Source organism: Trichechus manatus, unplaced genomic scaffold, assembly GCF_000243295.1.
Source record: "Trichechus manatus latirostris isolate Lorelei unplaced genomic scaffold, TriManLat1.0 scaffold00021, whole genome shotgun sequence".
Lineage (NCBI taxonomy): Eukaryota > Metazoa > Chordata > Mammalia > Sirenia > Trichechidae > Trichechus > Trichechus manatus.
This window is the reverse complement of record NW_004443957.1, coordinates 20,571,669-20,597,289: the sequence shown is the minus strand read 5'-3', so window position 1 is coordinate 20,597,289 and position 25,621 is coordinate 20,571,669. Positions and strand designations below refer to the sequence as shown.

The window sequence follows — 25,621 nt, the reverse complement described above, 5'->3', positions numbered from 1 at the left end:
CTATGGAGCGGTTCTACTCTGCACACATGGGGTCGCTGTGAGAATCAACTCAATGGCAACTAACAACGTAGGTTATCACGGTTTTCTCTCCTTGTGAGTTACTTTAAAGAGAAATTTTTAAAATAACAATGGGATTGCATTATAATTGTGTCCTTTTTATCCCAGAGTCATTTTCTGTGAACTGATTTCCTTTCTTCATTTCTCTGGGAGCTGATACCTGTTCTTTCACACAACACATATAGAAGAACGTGATGGAGTGGTTCACTATTTCACTGGGCACTCTGGTTGAGGGAAGGGTATGGTGACCAGGTACCCCAGTTTGCTCGGGACCAAGTGGTCTCTTGGGACATAGTACTTTCAGTGCTAAAACTGGAAAAGTCCTGTGCAAACCTGGACAGTTTGTTACTAGCAAGGGGCCCTTATTCCAGGAAGATATTTCTACTGACTTCTGGGGAGACAGAGAGGGAGGATGAACACAAATAAGAAAGCTGAAAAGAAAACAGTATTTTTCCAATGACATTTTTTAGGAGACAAGCAACTTTTAACTTTCATAGAGTCCCAGCACAATAGCCTCAGCATAATCGCATCCACACAATAAGGAGCCTTCGATTTCCAATATGGAGTTCCTGGGTAGTGCAAAACGTTAACATACTTGGCTGCTAACCAAAAGGTTGGAGGTTCAAGTCCACCCAGAGATGCCTTGGAAGAAAGGCCTAGAGATCTACTTCTGAAAAATTATCCATTGAAAACCCTTTGGGACACAGTTCTACTCTGACACGCATGGGGTCGCCATGAGTCAGAATTGACTCGATGGCAACTGGTTTTATGCCCAGTACTCTCCCACCTGTTTTACCTTTTAAAAACAAAGCTATTTTCCTGGATAAATTATATTTCAAAGCCTGAACCATCCCTAAGTAAGAAGCCTGTGTGGTTTCTTACTTGTACTCAAAAAGGCTAATAAAGCGTGGATCAATAGACTTGTTTTTAAAAATAGAGCCTGAGTTCATGCAAATGACACAGACTCATCATGCTAATGTGAAACTGTGAAGGGGTTTCCTATATCATGCCTCCTCTTCCTGTCTTTATTCCTTCCCCCTCACCTTCCACTCCGTCCCCCGCCCCAATCCACCCACCCACCCAGTTATATTTAGTATTACAGTCTGTGGGTTTCAAAAATAATTCTCTCATGTGTTTATGAGTCTCACTGAAGGGGGAATCAGTTCATGCCATATTTTTACATATATATTTAGCTTTTCATTTCTGAAGAAATAAATACAAAACATCTTTTTCAACAATAAATACCAAAAATCTTCCAAGAAACTTGGAGACTGGTTTGGAGAGGGTGGGGACAGGGATCAGGAGAGCTTTTCAAGGGGAAAGGATTTGAATGGAGGCCAGACTTTTGGGGTGGCCCATCCCAGTGGGGGTCCTGGGAGAGTTTCACCCCAGCTCAGTCGGTCAGAAGTGACAGTTGTGGACATGAGGGCCATAAATCATTTCTCAGCTGTGAACACAAAGGCACTCAAATTCTCACAAGCTAGAGGTAGTGGAGCGAATAAGAGCAGCAGTAATGACACTGCCGTTTCATGTTACTCCCCGACAGTCAGATCAGAGCTGCAAGTAGTAGTGACTGCAAATGCCAGACAAATGGATAGAAATCCAGGAACTAGAGGAAATCCAGGAATGCGGGGGTGGGGGGTGGGGGGTGTGGTCTGGGATGTGTTACACCCACTCCTCACTTATCGACATGGTTAGATTCCAAAGACCAGGGTGTTATGCACAAATCGGTGTTATGTAAGAATGGAGGATCACCACATCAGATCACAAAATGGAGTATGATTACATCATTCCATAACTGCCAAATGACATCGTTACATAACTGCCAAATGACATTACATAACTGCCAAATTATATTACATAACTGCCAAACCACTGAAAATTGTGGCCCATAACCTTAACCATCACCTTGTACCTCAGTATTGGTTACTGCCAGATGTACAGCGTTCATGTGCAAAATAGTCGGATGGTAGTTTTTTTCTATTGCCATAAATGCAAAATGTCAGATAATGAGACAGTTGATAAGTGAGGAGTAGGTGCTTTCTCTGGTGACTTCAGACAGCCTGAGGCAGTACTCCCTGGGTGGTGCAAATGGTTAAGCACTTGAACAAAATATTGGCTGTTTGAACCCACCCAGAGGGAAGAAAGGTTTAGGAATCTCCTTCTGAAAAATCAGCCATTGAAAACCTATGGAGCACAGTTACACAATGACACACATGGGGTTGCCATGAGTTGAATTTGACTTGATGGCAACTGGTTTTTTTTTTTTTTTTTTTTTGGCATGGGGAGGTGGTTTAAGGTGGGTGCAGTGGTGGTGAAGGCCGCTGGTGAGAGGGACAGGTGGTCAAGAGAACTGGATTTTTATGTCTCCAGTAGGGCTTCTCAAGGTTTGCAGGGCTATTCTGTGCATTAATCTGTTAGTACTTCAGCCTCATCCCCATGTGCATACTACTAGCCCAGCCCACCCCCTCTGCAGATTAGCCACCAGCCACAGAGACTGGGGAGAACATACCAGATCCGGCACACCATGATCTCCTCGGGAAATGTGACTTCCATCTCATTCCCTCCTGAGTCAGAGAAACAGAACTAATGGGACATTCTTTGCTGTGAAGAAGTAATTGTGGCCTCATATCCTCAAAACCAAACCAAACAAACCCACTGCCGTCCAGTCGATTCAGACTCATAGTGACCCTGTAGTACAGAATTGCCCTGTAGTATTTCCAAGGCTGTAAATCTTTACAGAAGCAGATTGCCGCATCTTTCTCCCGCAGAGTGGCTGGTGGTTCAAACCCTGACCTTTCGGTTAGTAGCCAAGTGCTTAACCAATGCACTACCAGAGCTCCTCCTTATAACCTCAAGGGCTTCTTATTTCATTGCCTCCCCTATAGTTAAGGATGAGGGATGGGAAAAGAAGGCAAGGGAGTTGTGCTGGGGTATCCACGTCCTCTGCCCTAGTCATTCTGGTGTTCGGAGATCACCAGCCAGGGGCGGAGCTGTCCAGTTTGAGGAAGAACAGAGCGAGTAGAGAGTAAACCCATAATTTGTTGTTGTTAGCTGCCTTCGAGTTGCCCCTGACTCATAGTGACCCCATGCACACCGGGATTGGACCACTGCTATCCAGAGGGTTTTCACCAACTGATTTTTCAGAAGTAGATTGCCAGGCCTTTCACCAGCTCAGGTTTACTGGGGGCCTCAGACAACTTAGCTAATAGTGCCAAAGGATGACATGGTGGGCTCCCATGATCCACCTGTGGATCAAACATGAGGGACAATGTTGCCCTTTCCTACTTATTTCAGACCCAATAGGGATCTCATCTGAAACCTTCTTAAGGCTTAGATTGGACAACTCAGAGCGGGAGGGCTGGCACAATCATCACCAGCTACCTCCTTCCCCAAACTACCCAGACTGGGACTGGAGGATCTGAGACTAGAGGGAGATCAAAAAAAGTGCTCCAGATTGTGTGCAAACGGTGAGACATCATTGCTTTTTAAGTAGAAAAAGCCAAGAAATGGAGCCTTCGGTAGGACCAGAAGACTCCATTCCTGACTCGGTTCATCTGCTCTCAGCACTTTGTCTCCCTGGAGTGGGTGTCTTCCTCCCTCCTTTCTGCTGTCACGACCTGGCTTAAGCCTCATTTGTTCTAGGAAGGCTTCCAAGGCCACCCCACGCCGTCCTATCACTCCCTCCCCAGAAGTCCTAATGCACTAAACGTCCCTGCCATCAGGGCCAGAGTACTCAATAAACAAAGTACACATGGGCCCAATAGTGCCTTCCCACCAGTCTGCAGTGCACAATTTCACCTGTCCCCCACCACGCCAAAGATGTGGTGAAACCCAGGCGAAATTGCTCACCACAGATTAGCAAGTAAATACAATTAAGCCCAGGCGTACCTTGCTCAATGCAAGCCAGTGCATACGGTGCTTACTGGTTAATCAGCCCCTGTCTGCCCTTCATTTTGGAATCTGCTATCTAAACCAAGTGTATGTTGTGCTCCTCCATCAACTTTTACTCCTTGGTGTCCCCTACAGCACCTGGCACAGTGCCTTGAACATAATAACCAAACCAGTTGTTGTCGAGTCGATTCAGACTTATGGTGACCCCACGTGTTGCAGAGTGGAACTGCACTCCATAGGGTTTTCAAGGCTGTGATTTTTCAGAAGCTGATCACCAGGCCTTTCTTCTGAGGTGCCTCTGGGTGGGTTTGAACCGCCAACCTTTTGGCTAGTAGTTGAGCCCTTAACCATTTGCACCACCCAGGGACTACTTGAACATACTAAGCATTCATTCAGTTTTTGCTAGGGAATGCCTAAGTTTCAGTTTGGTAGGGCAGGGGGATGGCTTCTTTTAAAAATTAATTTCTTTTCACCCCTGCACTGGAATAACCCTGCTGAGAGGGACTCACAGCTTGGTTTCTTTATCATCCAGTGCTTGATTTTTCTACAATTTAGAATGTTTACAAATCCAGACAGCCACTGTGAAATTCAAGGAAATTGTGAAATACAAGGAAAATACAGGCAGCTCCAGCTACGAATACAGCGCAGAAGGGGCCATTTCTAATTGCAACTGAAAAGGAGAAATTGAGTTAGTATCGATGTCCTGACCAGAGTGTTTCCTCCATTAACTCCCTAAAAGGATAGAGTAGATTATACATGTCAGCCAGGAGGCAGATGAGACATGTCTGTCTCACAGATTTTTATTAATGGGCAAATCATCCATGCTGAGTCCGTCCTCTGCTGGGGGGTCCAGCACAGGTTATCAGGGAGGGCAATTTACCTGGTTCCTCACTGGTTGCCATTGAGTCAATTCCGACTCATAGCGACCCTGGAGGACCGAGTAGAACTGCTCCATAGGGTTTCCAAGCTGTAAATCTTTATGGGAGCAGGCTGCGGCTGATAAGTTCAAATGCTGACCTTTTGGTTAGCAGCCAGCCGAGTGCTTAATGACTGTGGCACCAGGGCCTTAAGGCACGGTGGCACCTTAGGCTGCTCAGGGAAGGACACACAATGCAGCGGCAGGCCTTGGACCCCTCCTCCGTGAGAATAGGTGCAAATAGAGCAGACCAAATGGAGGCAGATCAGACCTGAGTGTCAAATGTTAACAGTAATTTGGCTCCTTCCCTGGGGCAGAGCTGATGGACAAAAATAGACCGTTACTTGGGAAGCCTGGCATGAAGTAAAATTCCAGGGCCCAAGCATAACTCTGCCAGTGGGCTTCCTGCCAATGTTCAGAAACACCCTTGTCATGCAAGGTAGAGGTGGTGGTGGAGTGGAGAGGGAGGAGAGCTTCTTTCCTAGGACCTTAACATTTCAGGGGCTGCCCCACCTGTCTTGGTTGTTGTGTGCCGTCAAGTCGATTCCAACTCCTAGTAACCCTATAGGACAGAGTGGAACTGCCCCATAGGATCTCCCAGGTTGTAATCTTCACGGGAGCAGATTGCCACATCGTTTCTCCCATGGAGCTGCTGGTGGGTTCAAACTGCTGACCTTTCACTTAGCAGCCGAATGCTTAACCATTGGGCTACCAGGGCTTCTTCACCTGTCTTTAGTCCCTTGCTATTGAAAATGAAGTCTGCAGAGCAGCAGCACTGGTCTTATTTGGGAGCCTGTTAGAAATGCTGAACCACAGGCAGGGCTGGGACTAGAGTGAGGTGAGTTAGATGTCTCCTGCAGTACACGATTTAAAGGGGCTCCAAAAAACTCAGTGATCAAGAAAAATAATATTAAAACAAAACAGAAAATATAGTGCAAAAAAAAAATCCGTGATGAATAGGATATCAAAATTTTAAATAAAGACAGGATCTGACGCTGCACTTGTATATCTTGCCTCACTCTCCTCAACCTTATCCCAGTCCTGATCTCAGGCCCCACCCCAGATCTACATCCTAACAGAGCTACCTTCTAACAAGACCCCAGGGGTTCACATGCACATCAAGGTTTGAGGAGTACTGCATTAAACCACACCTCCAAGCCATAACCACCCGAAATCTTGGAATCCAGACAGCAACAAAAATGGGAAGGGACGGGGAGAGAGAAAGTTCCAGAAGCACCTAAGCCCACCATATTTGCTTACCATTTGCCTGGATTTATACACTACTGCTGCCTTAAAATTGTACAGTGCTTTTCAGTTTACTATGCACTTTTTAAAAACTTTCTATTTTAAAATAATTATAGACTCATAGGTAGTTGCAAAGATAGCACAGAGAGATGCCATGTACCCTTCACCCAGTTCCCCCCACTGGTTACATCTTACATAACTATAGCACATTGGTATAGTGTGTGTATAGTTCTATGTCATTTTCTCATGTGCAGAATGGTGTAACCAGACTTTTCAGGCATTTGGGGTCTCTGGGAAACAAGGAAAGAGAACAATCTTATCTGTTCCTGGCCACTTTTGTTTAGCTGGGTGCTGCTTTCTTTCTTGCTTGACATTCCAATCAAGTTAGAGGATAATAAGGCACCTGGTGAATTACTGAGTATAAAACCTTCGTACAATCACAAAGATAAAGTCTAAAAGATGACTGTCATGGATTGAATTATGTCCCCCCAAAAATGTGTGTATCAGTTTGACTGGGCCATGATTCCTGGTATTGTGTGCTTTTCTTATACGATGCAAATCCTGCCTTTATGATGTTAATGAGGGAGGATGGGTGGCAGTTGTGTTAGTAAGGCAGGACTCAGTCTACAAGACTGGATTGTGTCCTGAGGCAATTTCTTGAGGCATAAAAGACAGAAGTGAGCAGAGAGAAAGGGGGACCTCATACCACCAAGGAGCAGAGTGTGTCCTTTGGACTGGGTGTCCCTGCGCAGAGAAGCTCCTAGTCTGGGGGAACATTGATGAGAAGGCTGACAGAGAGAGAAAGCCTTCCCCTGGAGCTGAAGCCCTGAATTTGGACTTTTAGCCTGCTTTACTGTGAGGAAATAAACTTCTCTTTGTTACAGCCATCCACTTGTGGTATTTCTGTTATAGCAGCACTAGATGACTAAGACAATGACATTTGGTGATATGGCAGTGACACATGCAACTGCAAAGCCCCAGAGGCAAAGCAGGACAGAAAACATCTGTGAGGGAGGACGAGGGAGTCTGCTTCCTGGGTAGTCCCTGAAAAGCAACCCTGGTGGTACAGTGGCTAAGCACCTGACTGCTAACCAAAAGGTTGGCAGTTCAAACCCACCAACCACTCAGCCATGGGAAAAAGATGTGGCAATCTGCTCTCCTAAAGATTTATAGCCTTGGAAATCCTATGGGGTAGTTCTACTCTGTCCTGTAGGGTTGCTATGAGTCAGAATTGACAGGAAGGCAATGGGTGGTCCCTGTACATTCTCTGGGAATTTTTGATGGGTCACCTCTCCTCCATCACTCATCACCCACTCCAGTATTTCCTGTCTGGGATGATTGCCTCCTTTAAGATAGGAGTCTACTTCCTAACACTTTCACTATCCCTTTTGTGAATTTCTCTTCCTGCTAGCTCAGAGCACGTCACTACTCTGCTCAATAACCTTCAGTGGCTCCCTATTGTCTACAGCAGTGGTTCTCACGCTTTAGAATCACCTGAGGAAAAACCTTGTTAAAAATGCAGAATTTTAAGTCCCAACCCCAGAGATGCTGATTTAGTTATTCTTAACTAGATCCCAGGAATCTGCATTTTAATAGCCTCCCCTGGTGAGTCTGATGCAAGTGGTCCGCAGAATACATTTTGAGCAAAAGCAATCTCTGGGAGAAAGGTTACACTCCTTGATCTGGCTTTCACGGTCTGGTTCCAGCTTACTTAGCCACCACGTTCCTCACTCATCCCCAGCCCTTACCATGCCCCCACAGCCCAACCACAGTGGTTGACTAAACCAGTTGGTGAGCTTGTTTACATTGTACAATTTCTGTCTATTTGTTGGAACCCTTCACTCTGCTTGGAGAGCGCTCCCTCACTCTGTCTATTGAAGCCCTACCGTCCTTCAAGGCCAAACTCAAGTTATACCTCCTCCAAGAAGCCATTCCCAACTCCCTCAGGCAAAATTAATCTCTCCTGTTCTTTTTACTCCTTGACCTTAGTGTCTGAACTATAGCACAGAGTTGTTCAAACTACAGGTTGCCACCCACTAATAGGTTGTGACTAGCTCTTTATTGAAATTTGTGATTACTGTACTAGAATAGAATACACTAGAAAATATCAGTGTGCATTGCTATAGTAAGGGGATTACAAAATTTTTGTTTAGTTAAATATACATATACATGCATATATGTGTATCGTGTCATGATATAAAATGTATTTCTTACTGTCGGCTGTAGTAAAACAGTGAAAGTCACTGCTATAGCACTCATTCCAAGTTGCCTCTCATTAGAGCTATCAGTATAGCCTTCTGTTGTTTGCTTATTATCATAAACCTTTGTAGGATAATAAGTAAAGCCATCTTTACTCTCATGTCCCTCTAACATCCATCATGGTGTTCTGTGCTCAATAAACATTTATTGAGTTGAGTCGAACTGGATGGTCACAATCATCTCTCTTCTGAGTTTGACTTTTCCAGATCAAGTTTCCTCCTTCAGAGTCCGGGGTTGGAGCGCTATTGTGAGGCAGTGAACTTTGAGGCACTGCCAGGGGAAGGGGGCCCTCATCTTGGCCAGAGAAAGAATGACTCGTCTTCTAATGCAACAAGTTTCCTTGGAGCAATGAATTTCCACTGGAAATTCTGGAGTGTGGTCTAAGGACCGGAGTGGGTAGCACTCTGGGTCAAGATGACCCAGTGGAAGGACACCCTTAGAGGGGTAAGAATAGGGACTGGTAGCTCATGTAAGCCATCTAGGCATGAAAATTTACTGAGCACCCATTGCTCAATAAACAAGTCACTATTCTGGGCTCTTAACAGCCAAAGAAGTCTCTGACTTGGGTGACAGACTGCACCACCATTGGACTATAGATGTTTTCTCGTGCCCACGCAGTGTTTCAAAACGCAACGTAACCAGTCAAGGCTGTTTGACCTAAAAGCAGCTGCATGCAAATAATCTTACATTCAGAATGCTTCACGTATGCATATTAACTGCACACATCCTTTAGCTGTGAGTTTGGGACCTCTTATCTATAGCAAAGTTCCTGCCTTGGAGGAAGAGGAGTTAGGGCACAAACTTTCAGAAACAATTTCCAGATCCCTGGGAAGGAGCCTTAGGTGATATGAATGGTTAAGCACTACTAACTGAAAGGTTGGCAGGTTCGAGCCCACCCAGAGGCGCCTCAGAAGAAAGGCCTAAAGATCTGCTTCCAAAAGTTCACAGCCTTGAAAACCCTATGGAACTGTTCTACTCTACATACATGGGGTCGCCATGAGTTGTAATCTACTTAATGGCAACTCGTTTGATTTTGGTTTTTTGGCTGGATGCGTAGCAAGCTAGTAGCGTAGTAAGTCCAGAGGAGAGTGATGTTGGACACAGCAGGCATGCTGGGTGCTGCAAATGAGGTGTTTGGGTAAGTAGGGAGTAAGGAGAGGGTATTTTTCAGGAGCAGGGAGGAAAATACGGACCCAGCTGTTGTAGCACAGGGTCTGTGACAGTGATCAAAGGCCAGATGTCGATTATCCTGAGGAAGACTTGGGTGTGAAGGGCCAAGGGAAGGAAGATGCAAAGGGTTTTGTTTTTGACAGCTTACGAAGACCTTCAGTTTGTCCTTGGCCTCAAAATAAGACTGGAAAACAAGTGGAGTTTTACTCTTTTTAAAAGCAAATACAGGCAGTCGCCAGATAACAAACAGGATCAGTCCCTAACTATGCCTTTAAGTTGAATTTGTAGGTAAGTCAAAACAGGCGCATACAGTTCTTATTTAGCCTTACTTTAGAGGCCTGGTGGCACAGCGGTTAAGTGATACAGCTGCTAACTAGAAAGTTGGCAGTTCAAATCCACCAGCCACTCCTTGGAAACCCTATAGGGAAGTTCTACTCTGTCCTCTAGGATCACTATGGGTCAGAATCGACTTGAGGGCAACAGGGTTTTTTTTTAAAAAAAAAAAAATTCAAGAAGGAGCCCTGGTGGCACCATCGTTAAGAGCTCAGCTGCTAACCAAAAGGTTGGCAGTTCAAATCTACCAGCTGCTGCTTGGAAACCCTATGGGGCATTTCTGCTCTGTCCTGTAGGGTCGCTATGAGCTGGAATCGACTTGACAGCAAGGGGTTTTTTGTTTTTTTTTTTGGTTCAGTGCAAGAAAATGCTCCAAGACTTTTCAATGATTTAAAAGCAGCACATGCAGCAAGTGAAGGTGATTGTGATGAAGAATTTGCTGCAAGTAGGGGGTAGTTCAATCATTTCAAAGTCAGGGCAAATTTACATAACATTAAAGGGCAAGTGCAAGTCATCCCTAAGTCAGATGGTTGTAAGCTGGGGACTTACTGTGTGACGTACGTACCTATTAGAATGGCTAAAATCTAAAACACTGACAATACTAAATGCTGATGAGGATGCAGAGCATTCATTGCTGGTGGGACTGTAAAATGGTGCAACCACTTTGGAAGACAGCTGGACAGTTTCTTACAAAGCTCAACATATTCTTACCATACAATTCAGCAACTAATTGCATTCCTAGGTATTCACCCTATTGAGTTGTAAACATATGTCCATACATAATTCTTTGCAGGAATATTTATAGCTTTATTCATAATCTATACTACTTATATAATACTTAGATAGATAGATACAGTTATCTATGGAGTCCTGGTGGTGCAGTGGTTAAGCGTTCGGCTGCTAACCAAAAGGTTGGCAGTTCAAATCTACCAGCTGCTCCTTGGAAACAGTTGTACTATGGGGCAGTTGTACTCTGTCCTATAGGGTCACTATGAGTTGGAAATGACTCAACGGCAAATGGGTTTGTTTTGTTTTTTTATTCATAATCACCAAAACTTGTAAGCAACCAAGATATCCTTCAGTCGGTGAATGGATAAACAAACTGATAATTCATACAATGGAGTATTCATGATAAAAATAAATGAGCTATCAGTCTAGAAGAATTCAAGGAGAAAACTTAAATACATGTTGCTGAGTAAAAGAGCCAGTCTGAAAAGGCCATATACTGCAGGGTTCTAACTCTATGACATTCTGAAAAAGACGAAACTACAGAGATGGTAAAAAGATAAGTGGTTGCCGGCGTTCAGGTGGTGGGGAGGGATGAATAGGTGGAGCGCCATGGATTTTTAGGGCAGTGAAACTATTCTGTATGATACTGTAATGGTGGATACATGACATTATGTATTGGTCAAAACTCACGGAACTCTACTACACAAAGAGGGAACTTTAGTGTAAGCTATGGACTATAGTTAATAATAACATTAATATTGGTTCATTAATTGTAACAACTGTACTACATAAATGCAGGATGTTAACAATAGGAGAAAGGGGAGAGCAAGGGGGGCATATGGACCTCTATGTACTATCTGCTCAATTCTGTAAACCTAAAACTAAACTAAAAAAATTAAGTCTACTAATTATATTTTTAAAAATCTAAGAGATTTCACATTGGAAAAAAATACATTTGTAGAAAGAGGTTGTTAGGTGCCATCAAGTCGTTTCCGACTCGCAGCGACACTGTGCACAACAGAACGAAACACGGCCTGGTCCTGCGCCTTCCTCACAATAGTTGCGATGTTTGAGCCCATCGTTGCAGCCACTGTGTTGCAGCTGTTTCTTCTCATTTTGAGCTGTGCCACATCAGCAAACGAAGGTCCCGAAAACTTGACTCCATCCATGTCATTAAGGTTGACTCTACTTTAAGGAGGCGGCTCTTCCCCGGTCTTTGGAGTGCCTTCCAACCTGAGGGGCTCATCTTCCGGCACTATATTAGATAATGTTCCGCTGCTATTCATCAAGTTTTCACTGGCTAATCCTTTTCAGAAGTAGACCGCCAGATCCTTCTTCCTAGTCTGTCTAAGTCTGGAAGCTTAGCTGAAACCTGTCTGCCGTGGGTGACCCCGCTGGCATTTGAATACCGGTGGCATAGCTTCTAGCATTACAGCAACACGCAAGTCCCCACAGTACAGCTGAGAGATGCGTAGAGGGTAAAGAGGTTAGAAGGATTTTTAAGTTTTAAGAGAGCCAGAAGGTGATCCTGGAACTTTGCTTGTAAACTACACAGACCCCATTGCTGCCCAGGCCTTTGTTCACTTATAAATTCCCTTACCTGTAAAATCCGTGCCAGATTTCCTCACTGGTACAAGCTCAGGCCCTGGTAGGAACTGTACAATGAGTCCCCTTGGACATAAAATAGAGGCCAAGCTTTCCAGCCTCTTCCTAGTTCCCTGAACTTTCTCACGAAAATGGAATTGGGCTTGTCTGGTAAATTTGGAAAGGCACTATGACATTCCTTCCCAAGGTAAAAAAATTTTTCTCTGGCTGGATATTTCTTAACCAACTATGATGATGGTGGTTTTCTGGTCTGATTGTTAATTCTCCTTAATTATATGCAAGGCCTTTTAAATTTGTTTTGGTAGTTTTTCTCTTCTGGGTAACTAGATGAGGCAATCAGCACAGCTTTCATATTATAAGGAAGCTTTTTTTAAAAAAACCTACTCCTGCACATTTCTGTGAGTGATTATAGGGGTAAATTCCAATCTTGTAGCGCTAATGGCTCTTAATGAGGTGCTTGTCTTAAACCCTTCTGAGCCACGCAGGGCTTGTCCAGCAAAGGACCTTTAAAACTGGGTTAATCACCTTGAGTTCTAAATCCATTTGCTTTGGAGGCTGAAATGTGATTTCATTACCTTTTGAGTCACCAATGTTACGCTTTCAAAGTTGGCACTTTCTATTTAAAAGGCAAGCAAGATGGGAAATAAACCTTAGCCTTATAGAGCTAACCTATTGATTTCAATTATCACCTTTAATCCACACCTTCCGTCTTATAACACATGGTTTTCTTCTCTTAATTAGAAAGAGCCAGGGATTATCTGCACAAGACTGGAAGGTTTATTGTGATTGGCGGGATTGTCTCCCCTGTCCACGACTCCTATGGAAAACAGGTGGGTTCCTTCATTTGCCTCTCTCCTCCTTCAGCTTCCCTACTCTAACCCGTTAGCTCCTCTGGCGTAACACGGTCCCCCTTCCCACCTCTGGACCCCAGTCAGATCTGAGCAGATGGGTGTTGGAGCGGCAGCTGGAAGGACCAGGTGCCAACACCAGCCCAGACCCCCAACAGAGCTCATGAAAAGAGGAACAGTCACGCCTGCTGAGTGTGAATTGGCCCTGGTGCCTAATTAGCTACTGGTTATGGGTTGAGCTACACTGGGCAATTCTTCCCCAGGATTTTAGGAGGAAAAAAAAAATCTATGCCTCTTGTAATTTGTTTTAAAATTCACTTCCCTGCCTTTCCCTCCCTACCACATGTCCCAGAAAACCTAGGAGCTCTACCAGTCATCCCCCTTTCCTCCCACAGATGCAACTCGATGGGCTCTGGGGGAGTCACCTAGCCATCCAGATTGAGCCATAATGCAAGGCAACATTTGCTGAGTTAAGTCTCATCTCTGTGCTGGGCACGTATTTATAAGAACCCAATTGCCCTGGAGTCATTTCCAACTCATGGCGACCCCATGTGTGTCAGGGTGGAACTGTGCTCTGTAGGGTTTTCATAGCTGATTTTTTGGAAGTAGATCTCCAGACCTTTTTTCCAATGTGCCTCTGGGTGGACTTGAAACTTTTGGTTAGCAGCAGAGCATGTCAGCCATTTACATCATCCAGCATCCAAGGTGTGGGCACACATTGGATGCTTCATAAATGGAGCCTCATCTATTGGCCCTGTTAAGAGTGGCATACTCCACACACCCTTCATTCCCTTTTTTTCCCCTCTGCTACTCTGTCCTTGTCTGTGTGGCAGATGGACAAGTAAAGGGGCCACACCCGTCATTTCCTCTCATCACTGAAAGTTGGCTGTGTTTTTATAATGGGCTGGCTTGGGATGATGTTTCAGGGGCCCTATGGGGAGAGGAAGGAGCCTCCTAATGATTGTCCTGTTGCCTCCCAGGGCCTTGTATCGAGCCGGCATCGGCTCATCATGTGTCAGCTGGCGGTCCAAAATTCCGACTGGATCAGGTAGGGCTGGCCTGGTGATGCCACCGAAGACAATGGGGATGAGGTGGGTGGCCCTGGCACTCATTGGTGGTGGGGTGGGAAAGAGGAAGAGTCCCAGCAGCAATCTTGATGCTGAAAAGGTAGGGGGAGAGACCGTCAGGAGTGGCCCAACTGCTAACTTTATTTTTAACTAAGCTATAAAAAAAAAAAAACAACCAAACCCGTTGCCATCGATTCCAGCTCATAGCGACCCTATAGGACCCAGTAAAGAACCCTGGTAGTGCAGTGGTTAAGCACTCAGCTACTAATTGAAAGGTTGGTGGTTTGAACCCACCCAGCAGCTCTGTGGCTATAAGAGCTCAACTGCTAACCAAAAGGTCGGCAGTTCGAATCCACCAGCAACCCCTTGGAAACTCTATGGGGCAGTTCTACTCTGTCCTATAGGGTTGCTATGAGTCGGAATCGACTCGACAGCAACAGGTTTGGTTTTGGTTATCTGCTCCCTTAAATATTACAGCCTAGTAAACTCTATGGGGCAGTTCTACTCTGTCATATAGGGTCGCTGTGAGTCACAATCGACTCAACAGCACTTAACAACAACACAGGACCCAGTAAACTAAAGAGGGGATTTGAGGGTTTTGTCTGCTTTCACACCTCTGGATCCTGGGGTGATTGCTTGGAGCCTCCTAAAACACCGTTGGGTTTTGGATGAGGCATTGCCAAAAATCTGAAATGCCTCGCGATCATCACTCCTACTAACTTTCAGGGAATGCTCCCTGGCCTTGGCTGTTTCCCATTCCTGACTCCCTAATGGCCCCACGCTGTCCCAGACTGAGGTGAGGGCAGACAGCATGGCCCTTTACTCTGCCTTTCCCACCAGACAGCCCTGCACAGCCCTCTCGCTAAGATGGCAGACACGGCTATCTGCTGAGCTTGCAATGTAATTAAAGCAAGCTTCCACTAATTATGCTAATTATGTTCCCCAAAGTTCCTACAGTTATAATTTGCATTTGAGGGAATGACTTTGTTTTTAAATAATGGCACACCATTTGCGCTGTAATCTTCCCCTGTGGAAAAATAAGCAGTACCTAGAGGTTTCCACGAAAGGGGAAGAATGATGGGAAGCTGACCTCAGAGCGAGGGAGGCAGAGAGTTAGCTGGGAAGAGATGAGGACACGGGGTGGGAGGAAATGAGAGAGCAGTGAGGAGAAGAGACAATAGTAATTACACAGTGATCTTTGTGCTGGTGTGCAATGACTCGTGTGATAAGCAGAGCCTTTGGTAGACTTTCTCATCCCCTCCTGATTAGGTTAGGTAGCGGACATTTGCCTTGTTCAGGTGAGAAACAGACCCAGAGAAGTCAGTGAACAGGAGAATGGGCGGTATATCTGGGGCCACAGCAGGATTAGGAACAAGACCTCTTTTAACTTCATCACTTGTGAGCTACCAGGGAAAACAGTGGGCAGGAGGCTGTTAACTGCCTGGATGTGATTAGATGATTCTGGAGTAATTCCCTCATTCATTCAACAAATATTTACTGAACGCCTACTCCTGCCCGGCACTGCCCTAGGCACTGGGGATGAGCAAAATTTGGAGAATTAAGATCACTAGGGAGGCTCAGAGCTCTAGAGATGGAAGCTGGACATGGTCTTGGGGAGCCCTGCTTAGCCAGGTCAGGGGGTCTGCCCGTCTCCAAGCACATGTGTGTGCCTTGGAAGGAAGAGGGGGTTTCAGGGGTCTAGGGAAGTTAGCTGAGGGTAAGCTGATTCTCTAAGGGTTTTCAGTTGGTGAAATCTTATCTCTGGGATCCAGGGATGGATTACCCAATAAGCAAGCTAGGCACAGGCTTACTTGTGCTTACTTACGAATCTGTAGTGCGCAGTTTCACCTGTTTTTCACCACATTATACTGAGTCCCCAGTGCTTGCAGCCTGGGAAGGATAACACAGCCACAAGCTGATGAGGGCCTGGCTTATTTCACCCTTATCCCAATCCTGCAGAGAAGAATCCCCGTTTTGTAGGTAAGACCAAGACCAAAACCCTGTACTAAGCATTTTACATATAAAACTCATTGATCCTTCCTACTAACCCTGTAAGATAGTTACTGCTGTTGTTCCCATTTTACAGATGGGGAAACTGAGGCACTGAGAGATCACGTCTTTCCCAAAGTCACACAGTTGGAAAGTGCTAGGGCTGGGATTAAACTCGGGCAGATAGACTCCAGCATCCAGTCTCACATCCTATGCCCTACTCCTCTCATTTTACAGAAGAGGAGACTGAGGGTCAGTAAGGCGTTTCAAGCCTATGTTTTATCTAAGTCAAGATGGAAGCAAGCAGTGTGAGCAGATCTCCTGAGCTCCCTGAGCTGTGGTCTTGGAAGGAAAGAGTGTCTGAGGATGGAAACCAAGGGAAACCTCTTTCTGATTATTTTCAGGGTAGACCCATGGGAGTGCTATCAGGACACCTGGCAGACGACCTGCAGTGTGTTGGAACATCATCGAGACCTCATGAAGGTGAGCAGTGCCATGGCTGAGGGTGGGTGGACCACGTGGTGAAGAGAAGGGGCTGGGTCCTTCACAGAGCTAGGCTAGGCCTGGAAACTAGGCTGCCGGCCTACTGACCTGGTTTCAGTTTCCTATTTCTCTGCCAGCTGTGGGAGACCAGTCCATGAACAGCACCGAGGAAGGCAGTGAGTTAGGAGCCTGGAGCAGCACCAGAGGCTGCTCCCTGCCTTCCTCCCCTAACATGGCCTCCCAGTTGGTGCGTTGCTGCTAGATATGACCTGGGGCAGCTTTATCTTCTGGCAGCAAGTTCAAGGTGGGATAAAGGAGACCACAGTCTTAGATCTCCAGAAAGTAAAGAGAGGAGGAGACTGAGCAAGGAAAGGCAGGAGAAGAGAGGAGACCTCAAGGGAGGTGCAAACAGTGAGGCCATCCTAGCTATTGTGGGACTAACCAGTCCCCTCAGTTTGGCATGAGGATGACGCTACTGAAGCACTCCTACCTGTCAGTCATGGCCCCATCATTCCCACTCGCTCCTCCCCCATTAGCCCTAGAGGCACACGGTATGCTGACCTCCGGTTTTATTAATGAGTAAAAGGAAGCACAGAGAGGTGAGCCAACTTATCTGAGCGTGAATGCTTAGTGAGCACATTGGGTGAGAACTCCCAACTGCCCCTGCATTTCTCTCCGGGGCCTGGGGGTTACAGCCTGGCTGCAGAGACTGGCTGCTGGTTGCTGATTTGAACAGGCTCTCCACAGTCAGCAGCAGTGGTTACAGTCTGAAGAAAACACTCATCACAGATCAATACCAACCCACTGACACCCATGGTGACAAGGTGACAAGCAGCCCCTTTGATAGCAAGATGCCTGACAACCAAGACAAGAAATAAAACAATATATCCTTCTCACCTCCACTGATCCTGATGCAGAGCCCTCCCCAAGCCCCAAATAACAATCAAAATGGAGTTCTGATGCAGGGTGAGCCCCATCCCATCTGAGTTCTTGCTGTTAGAGGGTCTGTCAGAAACTTCTTCTTGGGGTGCTACCAGCAGCCCCTGACCACCCCACACTCCAACAACCAAGCAGCTGTTCTTTATTTTAATTGACATGGAGATTTAGGGCTTCAGACCATCCTGGAAAATACAGCAGGAGAGGTAGGAAGGACCAGCTAGATGCTGCTTAATCAACTGAATTTCTTTTCCCTATGGAACCCAAGAAAGCTGGTTTCCATTCCCTCTGCTTTCAGAACCCTTCACACACATCCAGAGTCTTTCTGGTCCCCTTGAAAGGACTCTAGGGATTCCCCAGGTGGCGCAAACTATTAAGCATTCAGCTGCTAACTGAAAGGTTGGCAGTTTGAACCCACCCAGAGGTGCCTTGGAAGATAGTCCTGGTGATCTGCTTCTGAAAGGACACAGACATTGAAAACTCTATGGAGCAGTTCTACTCTGTACACATGGGGTAGCCACGAGTTGGAGTCAACTCCATGCCAACTGGTTACAGGGGATGTGATAGTTAAGTTTGTATGTCAACTTGACTGGGCCATGATTCTCAGTAGTTTGGCAGTTATGTAGTGATGCAATTTGGCAGTTATGTCATGATGTAGTCATCCTCCATGATGTGATCTGCAGTGATCAGCCAATTAGTTGTAAGGAGAGTTTCCTCGGGGGTGTGGCCTGCATCCAATATTTATATGGATATTCTAGCAAAGCTCTCTTACATGCTGTGGATCCTGCCTCTGGCTTGCCATCATCTGACCTCCAGTTCCTGGGACCTGAGCCAGCAGCCTGCCGTCTGACCTGCCAATCTTGGGTTCATCAGCCCCTGCAACTATGTGAGTCAGGAGAAGCCTCCAGCCTGATGCCTGACCCATGGACTTGGGACTTGCTAGCCTCTACAACTGTGCAAGCCATTTCCTTGAAATAAATCTCTCTCTCTCTCTCTCTCTCTCTATATATATATATATACATATGTATGTGTGTGTACACTTAACTGGTTTTGCTTCTGTAGAGAAACCAGCCTAAGACATGGGTTGGCACTGATTTGCTCTTCTGTGCTGGCCTCAAAAACAGCAGTAATTGTAGAAATCCCAACTTGCTGTGTAAGAGTGTATGTAAGTCAGGATAGGCTAGGATGTGCTGGAAACAAATAACCCAGAAAACCTCACTGACTTAACACGAGTTTGTTTCTCATACTACATGTCAGCTGGGAGTCAGCTGGGGAGCAGTGTTCCTCCTCGTCACACCAGAGGCTCTTCATGACATCTGTTTCCCTGACCATCTCAGCAGGGGAAAGAGACTGTGGGGAATCATGAGCTGGTGTTTAAAGTTTATGCCTGCAAGTGATTCATGCCATTTCTGCTCACGTTTTTTGGCCAAAGCAAGTCACATAACCATACTTCAAAGGGGGTGGGGAAGTCCAATCCTACCACACACCCGTGAGCTGGCAATATTGGTGAGCAACATTAATGACTACTACACAGGACCTTACAGTTTGCCTAGCTTTTTTATCCATTTGTGATGCAGGACAGGAATGTTGTCACGGTTTCACAGAATGAAGACAGACTCAGAGAGGTTAAGTAAGTTGTCTAACCTCATTCCGCTGGATAACTCAAGTCTTTCTCAATTCCACATCCTGGGTCGGTTCTATCCTAGGACCCAGTCTTCTTCCTTTACTCCTGCTGAGTTCTAATGGAAGTTTGCTGAAAGACTATGGGAGAGACCTTCATCATGTGCCAAGCTCTTCTCCTTTCCTTCCTTTCTGGACTGATTCAGTGACTTGTGCACATAAGCATGCACACTCACAAACACACATGCTCACTGTCCCTTTGCCCAAGCTCAGGCCCTTTAAGTTCACTAACCAAATTCCCTTCCCTGACTTGAGAGCTAGGCTACCATGCAAACTCTCCTTCCCACGGACATCCTCCCAGGATCTAAATTATCTTAGTGAGGTGGGGGAGACTGATTAAGAAAGCAGGTCTGTAGATAGAGAAGATAAGGAGAAAGGGAGAAAAGCAAGAGCCCAGCTTGAGGAGGGAGCTTGGACTGCACCCTGTGGTTTGTCTCCAGGTGGGGCTCTAATTTAATATGGCAGAAGGCGATGAGAAGCAAAGTGGTCATGAGAGCTGTCTGTGTGTCTGGGGAAGAGAGGAGTTAGAACAGAAGGGAAAAGAGAGATTAAAGCTTTGGTGCCCCGGCTCAACCCAGGGAGCTACCACATCTGCATTCAGGATGGGGAAGCTTTGAGCTTCATGATGGAAAGGAGGAGCCATGGACCCTCCAGGCATGCCCGAGCCCTGGATGTACCAGGCATAAAGCCAAGTGGTACAAACAGTGAACATGTTTGGCTGCTAATGAAAAGGTTGGCAGTTCGAGTCCACCCAGAGGCACCTTGGAAGAAATGCTGGTTGATCTACTTCAGAAAAATCAACCATTGAAAACTCGATGAAGCACAGCTCTACTCTGACACACATGGGGTCACCATGAGTTGGAGTCAACTCGATGGCAAGTGGTTACTGGCAACTGGCTGTTGTTTTGCTGTCCGAAAGCCTGGGCTTCCTGAGCCCTCCCTCTATCACTTAGGAGACATGAGTCTGGGCCAGAGAAGCTCAGCCAGGCAATGCAGCTGTTGCCGTGACAGGCAGATGCAGTGGGAGAATGTAGGTCACAATGGCTCCCTGCTTTGGAGTGAGGGTTCAGAGCTGATGCCTAATAGATCCTGGCCTCCTCACTCTTCGAGTCAGGCCAGGGCTCCTGGCACAGAAAGCGGGCCTGCCTGAGAGATGGACACAGGGTTTAATAGGTGACCCAGGGCTATGTTTGGAATGGCCTCTGAGAACGTGAGAGCACGTGGAGGGCTGACGAGCGCAGGAGCGGGTTTGCAGCCAGCCATTTTCTTCTTTTCTCGGATAGAGCAAGTTGAATGGGACTAACGATGTGGCAAGAGGAAGGTAGTTGGGAGGAAGAAATTCCTCAGCTACCAAACCAGCTATTAAATGGGAATGTGGCATTTTCTTCTCTGGCGCTGAAATGTTAATGAAAAGGAAGCAGACTGCCCCTTCCTCCCCAGCGGCCAGAAGTGGGCAGAGAAGCCAATGAAGTGGGCTGATCCCATGGTGCCTAGCCCAGCTGACTCCCAGATGTGGCTGGATGTTGCTGTGATCGCCTCCTGTCGGGAATATTACTGAAGTAACAGATTACCCCTCTTCCGGTCTCAGGACTCACATGCTGCTCTACCTGTAGGGTAGCCTGTGGGAGAGGTGCCTTCAGAAGGTCACCCCAGCTCTGGGGCTTGGAGTCCTCTAGCAGCAGAACTCTACAATCCAGAAAGGGTGATGAATGGGGCTGAGTGGCGAGTCCCATCACTCCAGATATGCTGGGCTCTCTGGGAAGGGACCTTGAATGAGCAGTGGCCCCTGTGAAGCTAAACAGATTGAACATTTGCCCTCTGTTTCTCTGTGGCTCAATAGCTACTCTCCCACTCACGGAGGGCCAGTGGGGGTCGGCTCTGGGTCAGCTGTGAAGAATGCTGTGTTATCAGCAGCAGCCCGGATAACACAGGACAATGGATAATACCCAGAGAAATTCCTTTTGGCCCTGGAATGTGCATTCATTGGAGCAGGCTCGGGAGTCTCAGAATACCACCCCTCACCCCCCACCCCAGGCACAAGCACGCAGTGCTCCGCCTGGCACTGGCTCTCCTGCCAAGTCAACTCTGCACTTGAGAGGCTGCAGGTGGTGATGTTTGTATGACCTTCCCCAAGCTCACAGAGCCCTTTCGCAGACAGTACCTCATTTGAGGCTCCTGAAGCAGGCAGGGAGGGCAAGTATTCATGATCCGCAGAAGGCGACAACATCAGCATCTGTTTACTGAGTTCCCACCATGTGCCAGACCCTCTGCTAGGCAGTTTGCACATGCTCGCTCTTGGCATCCACACCAGAGAGGCAGGTTCAAGAGAGGTTAAGTAACTGTCCAAGGTACACAGCCATAGGGGGCAGAGCTAGAATTTGGGCCCTGTCTTAGTCATCTAGTGCTGCTATAACAGAAATACCACAAATGAATGGCTTTGACAAAGAGAAATTTATTCTCTCATAGTCTAGTAAGTAGACTATAAGTCCAAATTCAGGGCATCAGCTCCAGGGGAAGGCTTTCTCTCTCTGTTGGCTCTGGAGGAAGGTCCTTGTCATCAATCTTTCCTTGGTCTGGGAGCATCTCAGTGCAGGAACTTCAGGTCCAAAGGACATGCTCTGCTCCTGGTACTGCTTTCTTGGTGGTATGAGGTCCCCATGTCTCTCTGCTGGTTTCTCTCTTTTTATATCTCAAAGAGATTGGCTTAAGACACTATCTAATCTTGTAAACCCCATCAATATAACTGCCGCTAATCCATCTTATTACATCATAGTGATAGGATTTACAACACACAGGGAAATCACATCAGATGACAGAATGGTAGACAATCATACAATACTGGGAATCATGACCTAGCCAAGGTAGCAGATATTTTGGGGGACACAATTGAATCCATGACAGGCCCAGAACTGCGTGACACCACAGCCCCTGCTTTTCCCGTTGAGTGACCCTACCTCTTGCTAGCCTAGTGACCACACAGTGGAGCTGGGTTTAGCACCCACCCCCGGTGCTTTCCCTCGGCTCTAGGTGACCTCGCCACGATGGACAAGCAGATGAACATTTGGAAATAACTGAGAGACTTTCCATATGTCACTTGGCCAAGACACTGACTCTGAACTTCTCCCTTTTCCTAGCGGGTGACTGGCTGCATCCTCTCCAATGTCAACACACCTTCCATGACACCTGTGATCGGACAGCCCCAACACGAGACCCCACAGCCCATTTACCAGAACAGCAACGTTCCCACCAAGCCCACTGCAGGTAGGGGAACATGGAGTAGAACTTCAGTGTGCATCAGGATTACCTGCAGGGCTTGGTAAAATGCAGATTGTTGGGCCCCACCAGAATTTGATTCAGTAGGGCTGGGGGGTGGGATAGAATTTGCATTTATAACAAGTTCCCGGGTAATGCTGCTGCTGCTGGTCTGGGGACCACACTTTGAGAACCCTCGATATGGAGTTTCAGAGAGGAATAGTCATGATAAGAGAGGGAGAGGTAGGGGGAGACAGAGGAAGAGGGGTGTAAAAGGGGGAAGAGAAGAAGGAAGGAGAGAAGAAGGAAGAGGGAGAGACGGGGAGATACAGATGAGAGAGAGAGACAGATACAGGGGTGGTAGTTCTCATTCTTCTGCATTTAAATAGTAATATAACTGGTTTAACTAGGAATTAAAAATACAAAAGAGAGCATTTTTCTCCACCTCTTCCAGGGAGGTTGGAGCCCTGGTGGCACAGTGGTTAAGAGCTATGGCTGCTAACCAAAAGGTCAGTAGTCGAATCCACCAGCCGCTCCTTGTAAACCCTACGGGGCAGTTCTACTCTGTCCTATAGGGTTGCTATGAGTCGGAATTGACTTGATGGCAATGGGTTTTTTTGGTTTTTTTGTTTCAGGGAGGTGAGGAGTTCACCCAAAGTCACACGGCTAGGAAGTAGCAGGGTCAGGAGTCAAACCCAGGCAGTTGGTTTCTAGAGCCCCCAGTGACAGAAAGCAGGGGCCACCAACCCTTACGAAACACCTAGTACTGTAGTGTCCACATGGTGCTCAATGCTGAAGCATCCCCACTTAATGCAATACTTCTATGATATGGACATTAATGTTCCCATTTACAATTAAAAAACAGATTCAGAGACAGTAAGTGATCTGTCCAAGTTCACACAGCTCAAAAGTAGAAGAGCCAGAATTCATCTTGCGACTGTCTGACTCCAAAGTCCGTGTTCTTTCTAATATGTTCTTCCAGGCCAATTCCAAGAGACAGATCCCAGCAGAGGGAATACTTCTTTTCAAGCCTAGACCATAAGTTATATGAATTAGATCATAAACTGGGTAATTCCAAAGAAGTTCCAGAATTTCAGTTTGCGCACAGCTGCACATGGGGGCTCAGAAACATTTGCTGGATTGGAGCCGAGAGAGATAATTGAAAACTAGATCCCTCTTAGCCAAAATAGGATGCCTGATTATTCTGAAGACCATCTGCATGGGAAGGAATGCCTTAGCCTTGCAGAATTTTTTCCAACCATGTACTTTGCCACAGGCTAAGTCTCCTGGGATCTCGGTGTTACTGTTCAGTGGTGGGAGTCACTGAGGACAAAGTTAGGACAAACCCAGTGAGGAAATGTTCATGATATAAAAAATGAAAAAAAGCAACCTGGCATATACCAAACCAAAAACCATACTCAATTCATAGCAACCCTATAGGACAAAGTAGATCTGCCCCCATAGGGTTTCCAAGGCTGTAATCTTTATGGAAGCAGACTGCCACATCTTTCTCCTGTAGAGTTGCTGGTGGGTTCCAACCGCCAACCTTTTGGATAGCAGCAGTTGAGCACTGTAACCAGTGTGCCACCAGGGCTCCTTACCTGGCATATATGACCTTTAAATATATTTTTGGATGTGTATTGTGTCGGTATGTCTACATAACATAAGTTGATCATATTCTATATGCCCTTAAATACAGAATATGATCCAACTTATGTTTTGCAGACATACTGACACCATACACATCAAAAAAAAAAAGGAAGAAAAGAAGTAATATACCAATATGTTAGCAATGGGTATCTCTAAGGGTGGGACTATGGGTGCTTCTTATTTTCTTTATACTCCTGCATTTTCCCAATTTTTCTCCAATGTAATGAGCATGATGAGAAAAAGATTCCAGTCTTTGGCTCAAGATGCTCATGCCTCGGACTGTGAATGGGAAGGAGGAATTTTTGCTGTCATTTTTCTGTTCTTTCTCTTTACCCTCCTCTGCCTTCCACTACCCAGCCCCTGCCCCCTCCAGGGCCACCCTGTTGTTTACAGTGGCCCAAAGACCAGACGGCACAAGTGTTAAGTTATGAGTGGTTCTCTCCCGCTGTGCTTGTCTGTCTCAATCTCTCCCACAGCCAAGATCTTGGGGAAGGTGGGCGAGAGCCTAAGCCGGATCTGCTGTGTCCGTCCACCGGTGGAACGCTTCACCTTCGTGGGTGAGTACGGACCTTCTTTCCCAGTCCTGTCTTTTTTCTTTCCCTCCTTCCTCCATTTATTCAGCAAATACCCCTGAAGCACCTGCTGTGGGTTGACTATTCATAGAGCAATAATGGAGAGAGGCCAGAAGACACAGGAAGGTCAACAGACCTGCAGTGCCAAGCTGGGGTGGGAGTCCGGAGGGCGATCTACCCGGCCCAGTGCTGCCTGGGAGACCTCCTGGGGTCCTCTCCCCTCCTCAAGGCAGTGCTCACCCCCACCTCCAGTTCCAGTGGGGCCCAGAGTCCTCCTCAGGCCCTCCAAGCTCTGCAGTGTCTGTACTTCTGATGAGAGGCTAAGTCCGCACAAGCTCTCTCCTTCACTCCCTCTGCTGGGCTGCTCCCCAAGGACGCAGCATGGCTGAGGCTATCTGAGTCCCTGGGGCCCTTTCTCCTGCAAATCCTAAAGTCAACTCTGCAGAAGAGCTGAAGGCCTAGACCTCATTCCTTTGATTCTTTGGGGCTGTTTTCTGCCATTTCTGAGATTCCCAATTTCAGACACCTTGAAAAGGAACTGAGAGGGACCCTTGAGGAGAAAGGGAGGCCTGGGACCAAGATAGCATCTCCTCCATAGTGCACCCCCCACCCCACAGACACAAAAGGCATTGTTCCAATGAAAATGCACCGAGAGCCTTTCACATCTGCCTGTGGCTCCTGCTACACGCCCCCATGTGAAAACCCTCAGCCTCCTCAGTTTCGCTTGTCCTTTAAGCCTGGTAACTCCTAAGGAGAAAGGGCCGCCTCCTTGTGACTCTCAAAGCTGTCACCCACGGCTTTGAAGGCTGTCAAAAGGGAAACGAGCTGACTGACCTGTGTATGTAAGCCAGGTCCTAGGCAATCCTGAGAAGCAGCTTATCAAGCATCTCGTATCACGAAGATGCAGAAAGAAAGAGAAGGCACTCAGCATGAGCG

General features: G+C 46.7%; 1 protein-coding gene across 1 annotated transcript in view; it reads left to right on the top strand.

The window, feature by feature from the left end:
- Nucleotides 1-25,621, top strand: part of NMNAT2 (nicotinamide nucleotide adenylyltransferase 2) — a 162,943-nt gene that overhangs the window by 110,416 nt on the left and 26,906 nt on the right. The window contains exons 2-6 of the mRNA XM_004372901.1: nt 12,950-13,038; nt 14,037-14,104; nt 16,517-16,595; nt 22,346-22,472; nt 24,590-24,670. Of these exons, the coding sequence (XP_004372958.1) occupies nt 12,950-13,038; nt 14,037-14,104; nt 16,517-16,595; nt 22,346-22,472; nt 24,590-24,670 (444 nt within the window). The remainder of the gene's footprint in view (nt 1-12,949; nt 13,039-14,036; nt 14,105-16,516; nt 16,596-22,345; nt 22,473-24,589; nt 24,671-25,621) is intronic.